General features: G+C 41.8%; 1 protein-coding gene across 2 annotated transcripts in view; it reads left to right on the top strand.

Annotated features, from left to right (window-relative positions):
* casp3b (caspase 3, apoptosis-related cysteine peptidase b) overlaps positions 1–14,112 on the top strand; it is a 34,884-nt gene that overhangs the window by 7,215 nt on the left and 13,557 nt on the right. Inside the window, exon 3 of one of the 2 annotated variants that reach the window (XM_072595073.1) lies at positions 13,347–13,416. In XM_072595073.1, the coding sequence (XP_072451174.1) occupies positions 13,349–13,416 (68 nt within the window). In that variant the 5' untranslated portion in view covers positions 13,347–13,348. Of the gene's footprint in view, positions 1–13,343; positions 13,417–14,112 lie in introns of both variants that reach the window. The other variant, XM_072595064.1, reaches the window with a different exon arrangement.

Raw genomic sequence — 14,112 nt, 5'->3', positions numbered from 1 at the left:
TTACACAAGAACGCACATTATAGAAGAACTACCAGTAAGCAAGGATATATTTCGATTACTTAGTGTGGAAACAGGCCCTTCGGCCCAACAAGTCCACGCTGAAGCGCACCCACCCAGACCCATTCCCCTAATTTAACCCCTGCACCTAACACTACGGGCTATATAGATCATTGAGTGAAAAAAAAAACTTGAGGCATTAAGGTTACATCTCACAAGATGTGCACTCGGCAGGATCAACATTAGCAAGGTCAGCATTATTTGAAGTTAGAGGGTCTAATGCTCAGTCTAATGATGGCCAGTAAGAAGCTGTTCCTGAACCTAATGGTACGTGTTCAAACTTCTGTGTCCTCTGCCTGATGGAAGAGGTTGTAGAAGATCATTTGCCAGGATGGAATGGTTCTTTGCTCATGATTTGGAGGTGCCAGTGCTGGACTGAGGTTTACAAAGTTTAGATTAGATTAGATTCCCTACAGTGTGGAAGCAGGTTCTTCGGCCCAACAAGTCCACACCAACCCTCCGAACAGTAATCCACCCAGACCCATTTCCCTCTAACTAATGACACATAACACTATGGACAATTTAGCATGGCCAATTCACCTGGCCTGCACATCTTTGGACTGTGGGAGGAAACTGGAGCACCTGGAGAAACCCACGCAGACACAGGGAGAATGTGCAAACTCCATACAGACAGTTGCCTGAGGCTGCTATCGGATCTGGGTCCCTGGTGCTGTGAGGCAGCAGTGCTAATTACTGAGCCATCGTGCTGTCCTAGTCACCTGATGAAGGAGCAGCACTGTGAAAGCTAGTGCTTCCAAATAAACCAGTTGGACTATAACCTGGTGTTCTTTGATGTTGGCAGCCTTTCTGTGGCAATGAGCTATGAAAATGGAGTGCACATATGGAAGGTTGGCTTCTGTGATGATCTGCACTGTGCACACCACCTTCTGTTGTTTCTTATGGTCTTACAGTTGCTGTACCGTGCCGTTATGCACCCAGACAGTATGCTTTCATTAGTGCATCTGTAAAAGTTGGTGAGGGTCCTTTTGGACACGCCAAATTTCCTGAGCAGCTGAGGAAGAAGAGTGTTGTTGTGCCTTGAGCATCACATCTACTTGGAAGTCCAGGACAGTAGCTATAACAACTCCTCAGAACGTGACACACACCATCCTCTTGACCTCAGTTCTGTTGATCTAAATGGGGATAGGTTCTCCTCCTTTCGTTCTGAAGTCAATTATCAGTTCTTTAGTTTTACTAACATCGAGAGAGAGGTTGGTCTCATTGCACCACATCACCAAGTCCTCTATCTCCTTTCTGTATTTTGATTCATTGATGTTTAGATATCTGTCCCACTATGGTGGTGTATAGAGAGACCATTTGGTACATCATGTCTGCACGAAGATGAAAACAATACAGATGAAAGGTTCAAAACAACAATTTGAACTTGTATCTCTGACAAAGTGCCGTGAGAGATTTTTACAGCTTTAGGAATAATAACATAGGAATGTAGAAAACAGGAGGAGGCCATTCAGGCCTTTGGGCCTATTCCACCATTCAGAATGAATGTAGCTGAATATTCCACCTCATTAATCTGTTATTTGGATGGAACTGAGAAATAAGAAAGGTATGATCACCTTATGGGATTGTATTATAGTCCCCCCCCAATAGTCAGAGGGAATTGAGAAACAAACTTGTAAGGAGATTTCAGCTATCTGTAAGAATAATAGGGTAATTATGGTAGGGGATTTTAACTTTCCAAACATCAACTGGGACTGCCATAGTAATAAAGGCTTAGATGGAGAGGAATTTAAGTGTGTACAAGACCATTTTCTGATTCTGTATGTGGATGTACCTACTAGAGAAGGTGCAAAACTTGACCTACTCTTGGGAAATAAGGCAGGGCAGGTGACTGAGGTGTCAGTGGGGGAGCACTTTGGGGCCAGTGACGATAATTCTATTAGTTTTTAAAATAGTGATTGAAAAGGATAGACCAGATTTAAAAGTTGAAGTTCTAAATTGGAGAAAGGCAAGAACTTTCAAAAGCAGATTGGAGGCAGATGTTCACAGGTAAAGGGATGGCTGGAAAATGGGAAGCCTTCAGAAGTGAGATAACAAGAATCCAGAGAAAGTATATTCCTGTTAGGGTGAAAGGGAAGGCTGGTAGGTATAGGGAATGCTGGATGACTAAAGAAATTGAGGGTTTGGTTAAGAAAAAGAAGGAAGCATATGACAGGTATAGACAGGATAGATTGAGTGAATCCTTAGAGTATAAAGAAAGTAGGAGTATACTTAACAGGGAAATCAGGACGGCAAAACGGGGACATGAGATAGCTTTGGCAAATAGAATTAAGGAGAATTCAAAGGGTTTTTACAAATATATTAAGGACAAAAGGGTAACTAGGGAGAGAATAGGGCCCCTCAAAGATCAGCAAGGCGGCCTTTGTGTGGAGCCATAGAAAATGGGGGAGATACTGATACAAAATATTCATTTCGTATTTACTGTGGAAAAGGATATGGAAGATATAGACTGTAGGGAAATAGATGGTGACATCTTGCAAAATGTCCAGATTACAGAGGAGGAAGTGCTGGATGCCTGGAAACGGTTAAAGGTGGATAAATCCCCAGGACCTGATCAGGTGTACCTGAGAACTCTGTGGGAAGCGAGAGAAGTGAGTTTTGGGCCTTTTGCTGAGATATTTGTATCATCGATAGTCACTGGTGAGGTGCTGGAAGACTGGAGGTTGGTAAACATGGTGCCACTGTTTAAGAAGGGCGGTTAAGACAAGCCAGGGAACTATAGACCGGTGATCCTGACCTCAGTGGTGGGCAAGTTGTTGGAGGGAATCCTGAGGGATAGGATGCACATGTGTTTGGAAAGGCAAGGACTGATTCGGGATAGTCAACATGGCTTTGTGCTTAGGAAATCATGTCTCTCAAACTTGATTGAGTGTTTTGAAGAAGTAACAAAGAAGATTGATGAGGGCAGAGCAGTAGATGTGATCTATATGGACATCAGTAAGGCGTTTGAAAAGGTTCCCCATGGGAGACTGATTAGCAAGGTTAGATCTCATGGAATACAGGGAGAACTAACCATTTGGATACAGAACTGGCTCAAAGGTGGAAGACAAAGGGTGGTGTTGGAGGGTTGTTTTTCAGACTGGAGGCCTGTGACCAGTGGAGTGCCACAAGGATCGGTGCTGGCCCTCTACCTTTTTGTAATTTACACAAATGATTTGGATGTGAGCATAAGAGGTACAGTTAGTAAGCTTACAGATGACACCAAAATTGGAGGTGTAGTGGACAGCGAAGAGGGTTACCTCAGATTACAACAGGATCGAGACCAGATGGGCCAATAGGCTGAGAGGTGGTAGATGGAGTTTAATTCAGATAAAGCGATTTATCTGATTATAACCATTTTGAGCATTTTCCCTACTGCTGATGTCATTCTAACCAATCTATATTTCCCTCCTTTTTTAAAAAGTGAGGTTACATTCGCTGCCCTCCAATCTATGGGAAGTATGTAGTGCTGGAAAAGCACAGCAGATCAGGCAGCATTTGAGGAGGAAGGTCAACACTTCAGGCATAAGCCCTTTTAGACTGTATAGAATCCTGAAGGATGAACATCAATGCTTCCACTATTTCTGGGGCCTCTTCCTTAATTACTTTGGGATGTAAATGATCAGGCCCTGGGGGTTTATAAACCATTAATCCCATCAGTTTTCCCAATACCACTTCCTTAATAATACTGATTTCCTTCAGTTCCCCTCTCTTGCTAGATCCTATATTCCCCAACAATTTTAGGATGTTATTGTATTTTCCTTTGATATGTATTTCATTGATTGACAATTTCTCTCTTTTCTAATTTTAAGTTTTCCTGTTTCTAAGAGATCTACATTTTGTTTTCTTTCTTTTTCTCTTTGCGTACTTGTAGAAGATTTTATCAGTTGACTTGATTTGGCTTGATTTATTGTCATATGTACGTAAGTACAGTGAAATGCTTTGTTTACTAGCAGTACAGGCAGATCGTAGTAGACAAGGACATATAGACCATAGGTGAAAATGAAACCTGGACAGAGGCATACATGTTACACCGCACAGAGTGTGACAAGATCAACATTAACACGATCAGCATTATTTGAAGATTTGTATGTTCCCTACAGTTTTACTCCTGCACTCTATTTTTCCCCACCTAATCACTTTGTTCTTCTTTGCTAAATCTAAGCTGCTCCCTATCCTCAAGTCTGCTGCCTTTTTTTTAGCCTATTTGCCCTCCCTTTCCTAATACTATCCTTAGTTTCCCTTGTTACCCATCACCAGGCTACCTTTTTTGCTCAATAGGCATGAGCAATTGTTGCTCCATGCCCCCTTTTGAATGTTTGCCATTGCCTATCCGTTGTCATTTCCTTTAATACTCCCTAATTCATCATCGCTAATTTGCATTTCAAACTATTGGTGTTTTCTTTATTTAAATTCAGGACAGTAGTCTCTGAATCAGCTAACTATTCTCCATCTAAATTAAGAATTCTATCATATTATGGTCATTGTCCCCCAAGGGACCTTGAGTAGTTAGATTGCTATTTATTCCTTTCTCCTTTACATAATACCAAGTCTAGGATGGCTCCTCAAAGTATTGATCCAGAAAACTAGCTTGCACGTACTCCAGGAATGCCTGTTCTATGGCATTGTTACTGATTTTCCTCCCTGCTCTGCATGAATTAAACTCATCTGTAATTGTAGCTTTACCTCTATGGCTTACATCTCTTATTTCCATTTAGTGCCTTTCCCAACACTACCACTAAACTTTGGAGTCTATCTATAATATCTACTATTGGTTTCTGCCTCTGGATGATTCTAAGCTCTACCTGTACCAATTGCACTTCACCAGATCTCTCATTCTTCCTTGCTATTGCAATAATGGCCTCTTAATTAACAATGTTATCCCATCTCTTTTTCCTCTTTGTAATTCCTTCCTAAAATCTGAATATTCAGTTCCCATCTTTGGCCACCCTGCAGCCATGCCCCTCTAATCCCAACTATATCATATTCCAGCAATTTCTATTTGTTTCAGATCTTTAATGTCTGCAGTTCTTTGTATTATATTACCTCTGTAATGAATGTTGCCTTGGTCAACTTAGAGGGTTGAAAATAAGCTGGCTTGTGGTGTGGTTAGTATGGTGTGTTGGAATAGTCAAGTCTAGAGGGAAGGAAGGTCAGGTTGTGGGTTTCAACATGAGCTGAGTTAATGATTTCAGAAATGGAAATAGATGGTTGTAATAATGGCACAATTATATGATCAAAACTTGATGTTGGCTAGGTACAAGATTAGGGTTGTGAACAGTCATGTTCAGCTCTGACAATTGTTGGGGAATTATGAACTAGGGAACAGATTTGTAGCAAAAATTAAAACTGATAGCTTTGATCTTAATGCTTAGTTGGAGAAAACATTCATGCTTATCTAATATTGTGTACTGGATAAGTAGCATGACAGATTATTGAACCCTCTGCTGTCTTGAGCTGGGTGCTATCGGTGTATTTGTGTAAGCTGATGCTTTGTTTTCACATAGTCACTAAGAGGCATAAGAGAAAGGTGCGAGGGAAGTATATTCCCTGGGAAGTGAGGTGCTGGTGTGGGAATGGGAAGAAAAGCTATTGCAGGTGAATTCTGTTTGTAGCTGGATAGGAGGAATGTGGTGTGGTGAAACATGCCAACAGTTGCAAATTAAACAAGGAACTATAGATTACCACTGCCACAATCTCTCTCAGATGTTATTAGTAACTTTGATAGCTGTTTGGTACTGCCTTTGTGCAGGAATATCAAAACATTGGTCTCGGCCTCCAACCTTTAAGAAGACTCAAATCATTTACCATCCCATCCTAGGTCAAATTCTGTTCCGTCACTACATTAAGATCAACAGAGAAATCCTCTCAAATGTGGAATGTTTCCCTCAACTGGGAAGCTCCCTCTCATCTAATGCTCATCGATGTAGAGATTAAACATTGCATCTAACCTGCAAAATTTGCCTTTGGATATCTAAGGAAGAGTATATTTGACCATGATATTTGTGCTGATACCAAGATCCATCGTTCAGGAAACAAAAACTGACTTGGAGGAACCTCTTGTGTGAAGGAATAGGATTCTTTGTTGGCAGAGGGATGCTGCAATCAAAACCAAGGATCACTTCCATCTCCCAGAAACATCTTTCAAATGTGTGATCGAAGATGCTTCTCTCACATTTGGCTCACCTAACCAGACAAAAACCCATGGAACCTATGACCAGTGACACAGGATTTCCTTGGACAATCAGTTGTTCGCAAGTGGTTGCCAATGACATCACTGTGACGGGGTAGAAATCTGTGTGGAGTGATCTTAAACTCCAGGAAAGGCTCTGGGGACAAAAAAAGAGGGTTTTGCTGACAATGTTGGCGTATTTCCTGTTGGTTGCCCTGAGAATGTGTTGGCTCTTCTACATCAGAAGAAATACAAGATTGATTTATTGTCGCATGTACTAACATACCGTGAAAAGTGTTTTGTGTGCTATATGAGTGGATCATACTGTACAAAGTGCATGAGGGTAGCAGAACCAAGTACAGAATGCAGTTTTACAGTTGCAAAGTGCAGAGAGATCAGCATTAATATTTGAGAGGTTCGTTCAAAAGTCTGAACAGCAGGGAAGAATCTGTAGAAACCGTTCTTGAATCTATTCTACATGTTTTAAAATTTTTGTATTTTCTGACTGATGGAAGAAAGTATAACTGGGGTGGTAGGGGTCTTTGATTATGTTGGTTGCTTTCCAGAGACAGGGAAGTATAGATGGAGTCAATGGATGGAAGGATGGTTTGTGATGTATTGTGCTGTGTTCATGATTCTCTAATCTTGGGAAGAACAGTTGTCATACCATGCTGGTTTCTGGGATGCAAAAAATGATGTGTCTTTGTGATCATGTTGAATTTTCTTAGCCTCCTGAGGAAGTAGAGGCGTTGTGCTTCCTTGACTGTCATGTTGATGTGGGTGACCACGACAGACTGTTGTTGATCATTACTGCCAAGAGCTTGACACATTTCAACCAACTCTACTTCACCGTTGCAGACAGAGGCGTACCCTCCGCTCCACTTTCTGAAGTCAGTGACCAGCCCCTTCATTTTGCTGAAGTTGATGGAGACATTGTTGTCTTTACACCATGTTGCTAAGCCTTCATTCTCTTCCCTGCATTCTGTCTCATCATTGTTTTGAGTTCTGACTTAGTAATGGTGTTGTCAGCAAACTTATTAAGTGGATGTGGCTATATGGTTGAGTCTATATGGAATATAGTAGGGGGATCAATACGCAGCCTTGTGGAGCAACAGTGTTGAGGATTATGATAGAGGTGGTGTTATTACCTATTCTCACTAATTGTGGTCTACAGGTCAGGAAGTCGTGGATCCTATTAAAAAGGGGGAGTCGAGACCTAGCTCTTGGATATTACACATGAGTTTGTTTAAAGTTATGTTATTGATGGCTTGTTCAAGTAGGAGCCCTGTTATCCAGATATTCCAGGGATGAGTATAGGACCAGGGGAGATGGCATTTGCTGTGGACCCGTAGCAATGGTAGGTGAATTGCAAAGAGTCAAGGCAGTTTGGTAGGCTAGAGGTGATGTGAGCCATGCCTGATCTCTCGGCACTTCACAATTATGAATGTTAGAGCAACTGTGCGGTAGTCATTGAGACACGCTACATGATTTTTCTTTATCTCTGGGATGATGACCGTCTTTTTGAAGCAGGTGGGGACTTTGTAGTAAGTGTTGAGCATTTTGGTACAGGACTGGAATCATATCCTCAGACATTTTTAAGGTTATGAGGAGATTAAAGTAGGCAACAACATATTCTAGAATGAGACTTTTCAAAAGCACTGGTTGGAAGGGAGGTTTGTTAGTAAGAGATGAACTAAGTACAATGACAAATGATCTTGGATCAAAATGATGTAGAATCCATATCGCTGGAGATAAAAATAACAAGGAAAAGGTATTGGTGGTTAAAAAGTTATAAATTCCCTAATAGTAATTCTGTCATAAGACTAGAGAATAAGGGCATGTAAGAAAGGCATTATGCTAATTATTGCTGACTTCAATCATCTGAGACATTGGAAAATTGACAAAGGTAGCCATGAGGAAGAATTCAGTGTGTATTTGGGACAGTTTCATGGAACAATATTATCAATCCAACCCAGAAACCTGCTACTTTAGATCTGGTAATGCGACACATTTAAGAAATTGAGTAAGAGATTTCCTTGGTAGGATTGAACATTCAGTTTGAGAGTAAGAAACTCGGGTCAAAACAATTATTATGCTAAACTTAAGGCTAATGATATAGGGATGAGAGATTTTAGTTGTAAACCAGAAGATTGGGAAAGTTTTAACAGCCAACATAAAAGAGAAAATAGTCCTGAGGGAAAATTAGCAAGTTTATCATAAAATGGATCATCAGAGCTGCTTAAAGAAATATTTTTTTTAAAAAGGCCAAAGTTGTCATAAGCCCCTTAGAAAACAAGGCTAGGGAAATTGGGAATGAGGAAATGGCTGAAGGTCTTCATGATCGCATTGCAAACATGTTATAATGTGGAAAGATGTAAGGTTTTGCCTTTGGGCAGGAAGAATAGAAGAACTATTATTTAAATAGGGGAAGATTGCAGGAAGATGTGCCATAAAAGAATTTGGAGTATCCTTGTGCATGAATCGCTAAAAAGTAGCAGTCAAGACTTTTGGCTGTAGGAAAGGCAAATAAGATGTTCATCTTCATCCCAAAGGAAATAGAATCATCGAGATGTACAGCACGGATTCAGACCCTTTGGTCCACCTTGTCCATGCTGACCAGATATCCCAACCCAATCTAGTTCCACCTGCCAGCACCTGGCCCATATCCCTTCAAACCCTTCCTATTCATACACCTGTCCAGATGCCTTTTAAATGTTGCAATTGTACTAGCCTTCACCACTTCCTCTGGCAGCTCATTCCATACACATACCACCCTCTGCGTGAAAATGTTGCCCCTTAAGTGTCTCTTATATCTCTTCCCCTCTCACCCTAAACTATGTCCTCTAGTTCTGGACTCTCCCACCCATGGAAGAGACGTTGTCCATTTATCTTATCCATGCCCCTCATGATTTTGTAAACCTCTATAAGGTCACCCCTCAGCCTCTGACGCTCCAGGGAAAACAGCCCCAGCATTTTCGACCTCTCCCTATAGCTCAAATCCTCCAATCCTGGCAACATCCTTGTAAATCTTTTTTAGAACATAGAACATAGAACAATACAGCACAGAACAGGCCCTTCGGCCCACGATGTTGTGCCGAACTTCTATCCTAGATTAAGCACCCATCCATGTACCTATCCAAATGCCGCTTAAAGGTCGCCAATGAATCTGACTCTACCACTCCCACGGGCAGCGCATTCCATGCCCCCACCACTCTCTGGGTAAAGAACCCACCCCTGACATCTCCCCTATACCTTCCACCCTTCACCTTAAATTTATGTCCCCTTGTAACACTCTGTTGTACCCGGGGAAAAAGTTTCTGACTGTCTACTCTATCTATTCCTCTGATCATCTTATAAACCTCTATCAAGTCACCCCTCATCCTTCGCCGTTCCAACGAGAAAAGGCCGAGAACTCTCAACCTATCCTCGTACGACCTACTCTCCATTCCAGGCAACATCCTGGTAAATCTTCTCTGCACCCTCTCCAAAGCTTCCACATCTTTCCTAAAGTGAGGCGACCAGAACTGCACACAGTACTCCAAATGTGGCCTAACCAAAGTCCTGTACAGCTGCAACATCACCTCACGACTCTTGAATTCAATCCCTCTGCTAATGAACGATAATACTCCATAGGCCTTCTTACAAACTCTATCCACCTGAGTGGCAACCTTCAAAGATCTATGTACATAGACCCCAAGATCCCTCTGTTCCTCCACCTGACCAAGAACCCTACCATTAACCCTGTATTCCGCATTCTTATTTGTTCTTCCAAAATGGACAACCTCACACTTGGCAGGGTTGAACTCCATCTGCCACTCCTCAGCCCAGCTCTGCATCATATCTAAGTCCCTCTGCAGCCGACAATAGCCCTCCTCACTGTCCACAACTCCACCTATCTTTGTATCATCTGCAAATTTACTGACCCACCCTTCGACTCCCTCCTCTAAGTCATTAATAAAAATTACAAACAGCAGAGGACCCAGAACTGATCCCTGCGGAACTCCACTTGTAACTGGACTCCATGCTGAATATTTACCATCTACCACCACTCTCTGACTTCGACTGGTTAGCCAGTTTTCTATCCAATTGGCCAAATTTCCCTCTATCCCATGCCTCCTGACTTTCCGCATAAGCCTACCATGGGGAACCTTATCAAATGCCTTACTAAAATCCATGTACACTACATCCACTGCTCTACCCTCATCCACATGCTTGGTCACCTCCTCGAAGAATTCAATAAGACTTGTAAGGCAAGACCTACCCTTCACAAATCCGTGCTGGCTGTCCCTAATCAAGCAGTGTCTTTCCAGATACTCGTAAATCCTATCCCTCAGTACCCTTTCCATTACTTTGCCTACCACAGAAGTAAGACTAACTGGCCTGTAATTCCCGGGGTTATCCCTATTCCCTTTTTTGAACAGGGGCACAACATTCGCTACTCTCCAGTCCCCTGGTACCACCCCAGTTGCCAGTGAAGACGAGAAGATCATTGCCAACGGTACTGCAATTTCCTCTCTTGCTTCCCACATAATCCTAGGATATATCCCGTCAGGCCCAGGGGACTTGTCTATCCTCAAGTTGTTCAAAATGTCCAACACATCTTCCTTCCTAACAGGTATCTCTTCTAGCTTATCAGTCCGTTTCACACTCTCCTCTTCAACAAGACGGTCCCTCTCGTTCGTAAATACTGAAGAGAAGTACTTGTTCAAGACCTCTCCTATCTCTTCCGACTCCATACACAGTCTCCCACCACTGTCCTTGATCGGACCTACCCTCGTTCTCGTCATTCTCAGGTTTCTCACATACGCATAGAATGCCTTGGGGTTATCCTTGATCCTTTCCGCCAGGGATTTTTCATGCCCTCTCTTAGCTCTCCTAATCCCTTTCTTCAGGTCCCTTCTGGCTATCCTGTATCCCTCCACTGCTCTGTCTGAACCTTGTTTCCTCAACCTTATGTAAGCCTCCTTCTTCCTCTTTACTAGACATTCAACCTCCCTCGTCAACCAAGGCTCCCTCACACGACCATTTCTTTCCTGCCTGATCGGTACATACATATCAAGGACACGTCGTATCTGCTCCTTGAAAAAGTCCCACATTTCCACCACATCCTTCCCTGACAGCCTATGCTCCCAACGTATGCTCCTCAAATCCTGTCTTACAGCATCGTAATTTCCCTTCCCCCAATTGTAAAAACTTCCTTGTTGTGCGCACCTATCTCTCTCCATAACCAAGGTGAAAGTCACAGAATTGTGGTCGCCATCACCAAAATGTTCACCCACTAACAAGCCCACCACTTGTCCCGGTTCGTTACCGAGTACCAAATCCAATATGGCCTCCCCTCTGGTTGGACAATCTACATACTGCGTTAGAAAAGCTTCCTGGACACACTGCACAAACACCGCCCCATCCAATCTACTTGATCTAAAGAGCTTCCAATCAATATTTGGGAAGTTGAAGTCGCCCATGACTACGACCCTGTGGCTTCTGCACCTTTCCAAAATCTGTTTCCCAATCTGTTTCTCCACATCTCTGCTGCTATTGGGGGGCCTATAATAAACACCCAACAAGGTGACTGCACCTTTCCTATTTCTGACTTCAGCCCATACTACCTCCAGAGGCAGATCCCCCTCAAACTTCCTTTCTGCAGCCGTTATACCATTTCTAATTAGCAATGCCACCCCCCTTCCTTTTTTACCACCCTCCCTAATCTTACTGAAACATCTGTAACCAGGAACCTCCAACAGCCATTGGCCACAACATCGTAGTCCCAGGTACCGATCCACGCCTTAAGTTCACCCACCTTATTTCTGATACTCCTTGCATTGAAGTATATGCACTTGAGCCCATCTCTGTGTCCGCAAGTAGTCCCTGTCAGTGCTACCTTCTCCACAGCCTCCCTACAGTCTTGGACATCCTGACACACAGCTAGCTTACTTGCTGGACTACAAGTCCGGATCCCATCCCCCTGCCAAATTAGTTTAAACCCCCCCCGAAGAGTGCTACCTTTTGAACCCTTTCAAGTTTCACAACATCCTTCCGATAGGGCGTGACCTGAATTGCACACATTATTCCAACAGTGGCCTAACCAATGTCCTGGACAGCTGCAATATGACCTCCCAACTCCTGTACTCTGACCAATAAAGGAAAGAGTATAAAAATAAGGAGGTCGTTCTAAAAGTGTGCAACTCGCAGTCAGACTGCAGTCTGGTCTGCTTATCTAAAGGAAGATATACTGGCATTGGAGTCCATCCAGAAACAGTTCACCAATTTGATTTTGGGTATGTATTTATTATGAGAGGTTAAGTAGATTGGGTTTGTACTCATTTAAAAGAATTTAGTCGAATGAGAGGAAGTTTTATTGAAACAGAAGATTCTTAGAGGGCCTGACAAGATAGATGCAAGATGCTTATTTCCCCCTTGTGGGGAAAGTCTAGAGCTAGAGACTATAATCTGAGTAATAGTTTTCTCATTTAAAACACAAGGAATTTCTTCTGATAGTAGAGGCTTTCACTATAGAGGGCTGTCCAGGCTTGATCATTATGCGTATTCGGGGCTGCGATAGATTTTTAGTTGGTAAGGGAATCAAGGTTATGAGGATAAGGCAAGAAGATGGAATTAAGGATTATCAAATCAGCCGTGATCTCATTGAAAGGATCAAGTGATCTACATCTAAATCCTTCAGTCTTATGGTCATACATAGGCCAAACTGGGTAGGGATGTCTGCATGTCATTTTTCTGATACCAGACTTTTTTTCCTTTTCAGTAATTTTTTTAAAGAACTGGGTTGGTATTTTCAAACTGCCAAAATTGGATTACTTATCCAGGAACTGAATTATTGTATTGTTCTACAACTTCCTTCAGCCTTAAGTCTCTACACTCTGCAGTTCTGAATCTGTCATACTGATAAACTGCATAATGATATCAATCTTTATACCTCTCTGGCTCCAACCTTTTCAAAGCCTTTTAGCCAACATGATCATGGCATTTCCGGGTTTTTGTGCAAGATTCATCTTTTTCAAATTGTGCAATATTTTCCGTATTCAAATGCATATTGTTGATGGTATATTATGTGGGCAAATTATTCAAATATGAAATAACAAGTATATTTTTATTTTAGTAGCAATGGCTGATACGAGGACAATGTCTGGTGGTGATACTGTTGATGCACAATCCAGTACAGTCTATGAAGGGTGAGTTGGATTAATTTCATTTTTAAAAATCATACTTAAATGTTAAGACCTCCTTATGCAACTTGTGGCACCTTCATCAAAAAATATTCTATTATAGATGTATTGCATATTTAACTTAGTACTGACAGAAGATGAGTATGCCTAGAGCAGTGACTTTTACCTAAATTAAGTAGGTAAGCCTGTAAGTATAGATGAGTTTGAGTTCAATAAACTCAGTGTTCATTGTACCTTTTCAATCGTAATGTAAATATATATTTATTACATGCTGCATTTGAATCACTTTTAAATCAACAGACTAGAATTTGAGATCTTGAGGAAGTCTGAATGTATTATTGCTAATTTATTGATGGAGCTTATTACACAAAGTTAACTACTAATTGCATAGTAATAGATCCTATGAGGAACATGTAATCACAATTGAATGTACTATTAAGTTTGAAAGTAACTTTGTAATTTAAAAAAAATGAACATATGAAATAGGAGGCTATTCTGCTCTTCAAGCCTGCTCTGCCATGCCTGATCAGTATTTGAACTTCCACATTCTTATTAACCCTAATAACCTTAGATTTTTCTTAGGCAAGAAAATAAGTCGGTCCCCCTAAGAATTTTCAGTGACTCTGTTTCCACCATCTTCTGGAGCAGAGAGTTGCAAGTCACCTAATTCTGAGGGGGAAAGAAAATCACCTTTATCTTTGT

This window comes from Chiloscyllium punctatum, chromosome 2 (assembly GCF_047496795.1).
Source record: "Chiloscyllium punctatum isolate Juve2018m chromosome 2, sChiPun1.3, whole genome shotgun sequence".
Classification (NCBI taxonomy): domain Eukaryota; kingdom Metazoa; phylum Chordata; class Chondrichthyes; order Orectolobiformes; family Hemiscylliidae; genus Chiloscyllium; species Chiloscyllium punctatum.
This window is presented reverse-complemented; position numbering and strand designations above follow the sequence as displayed.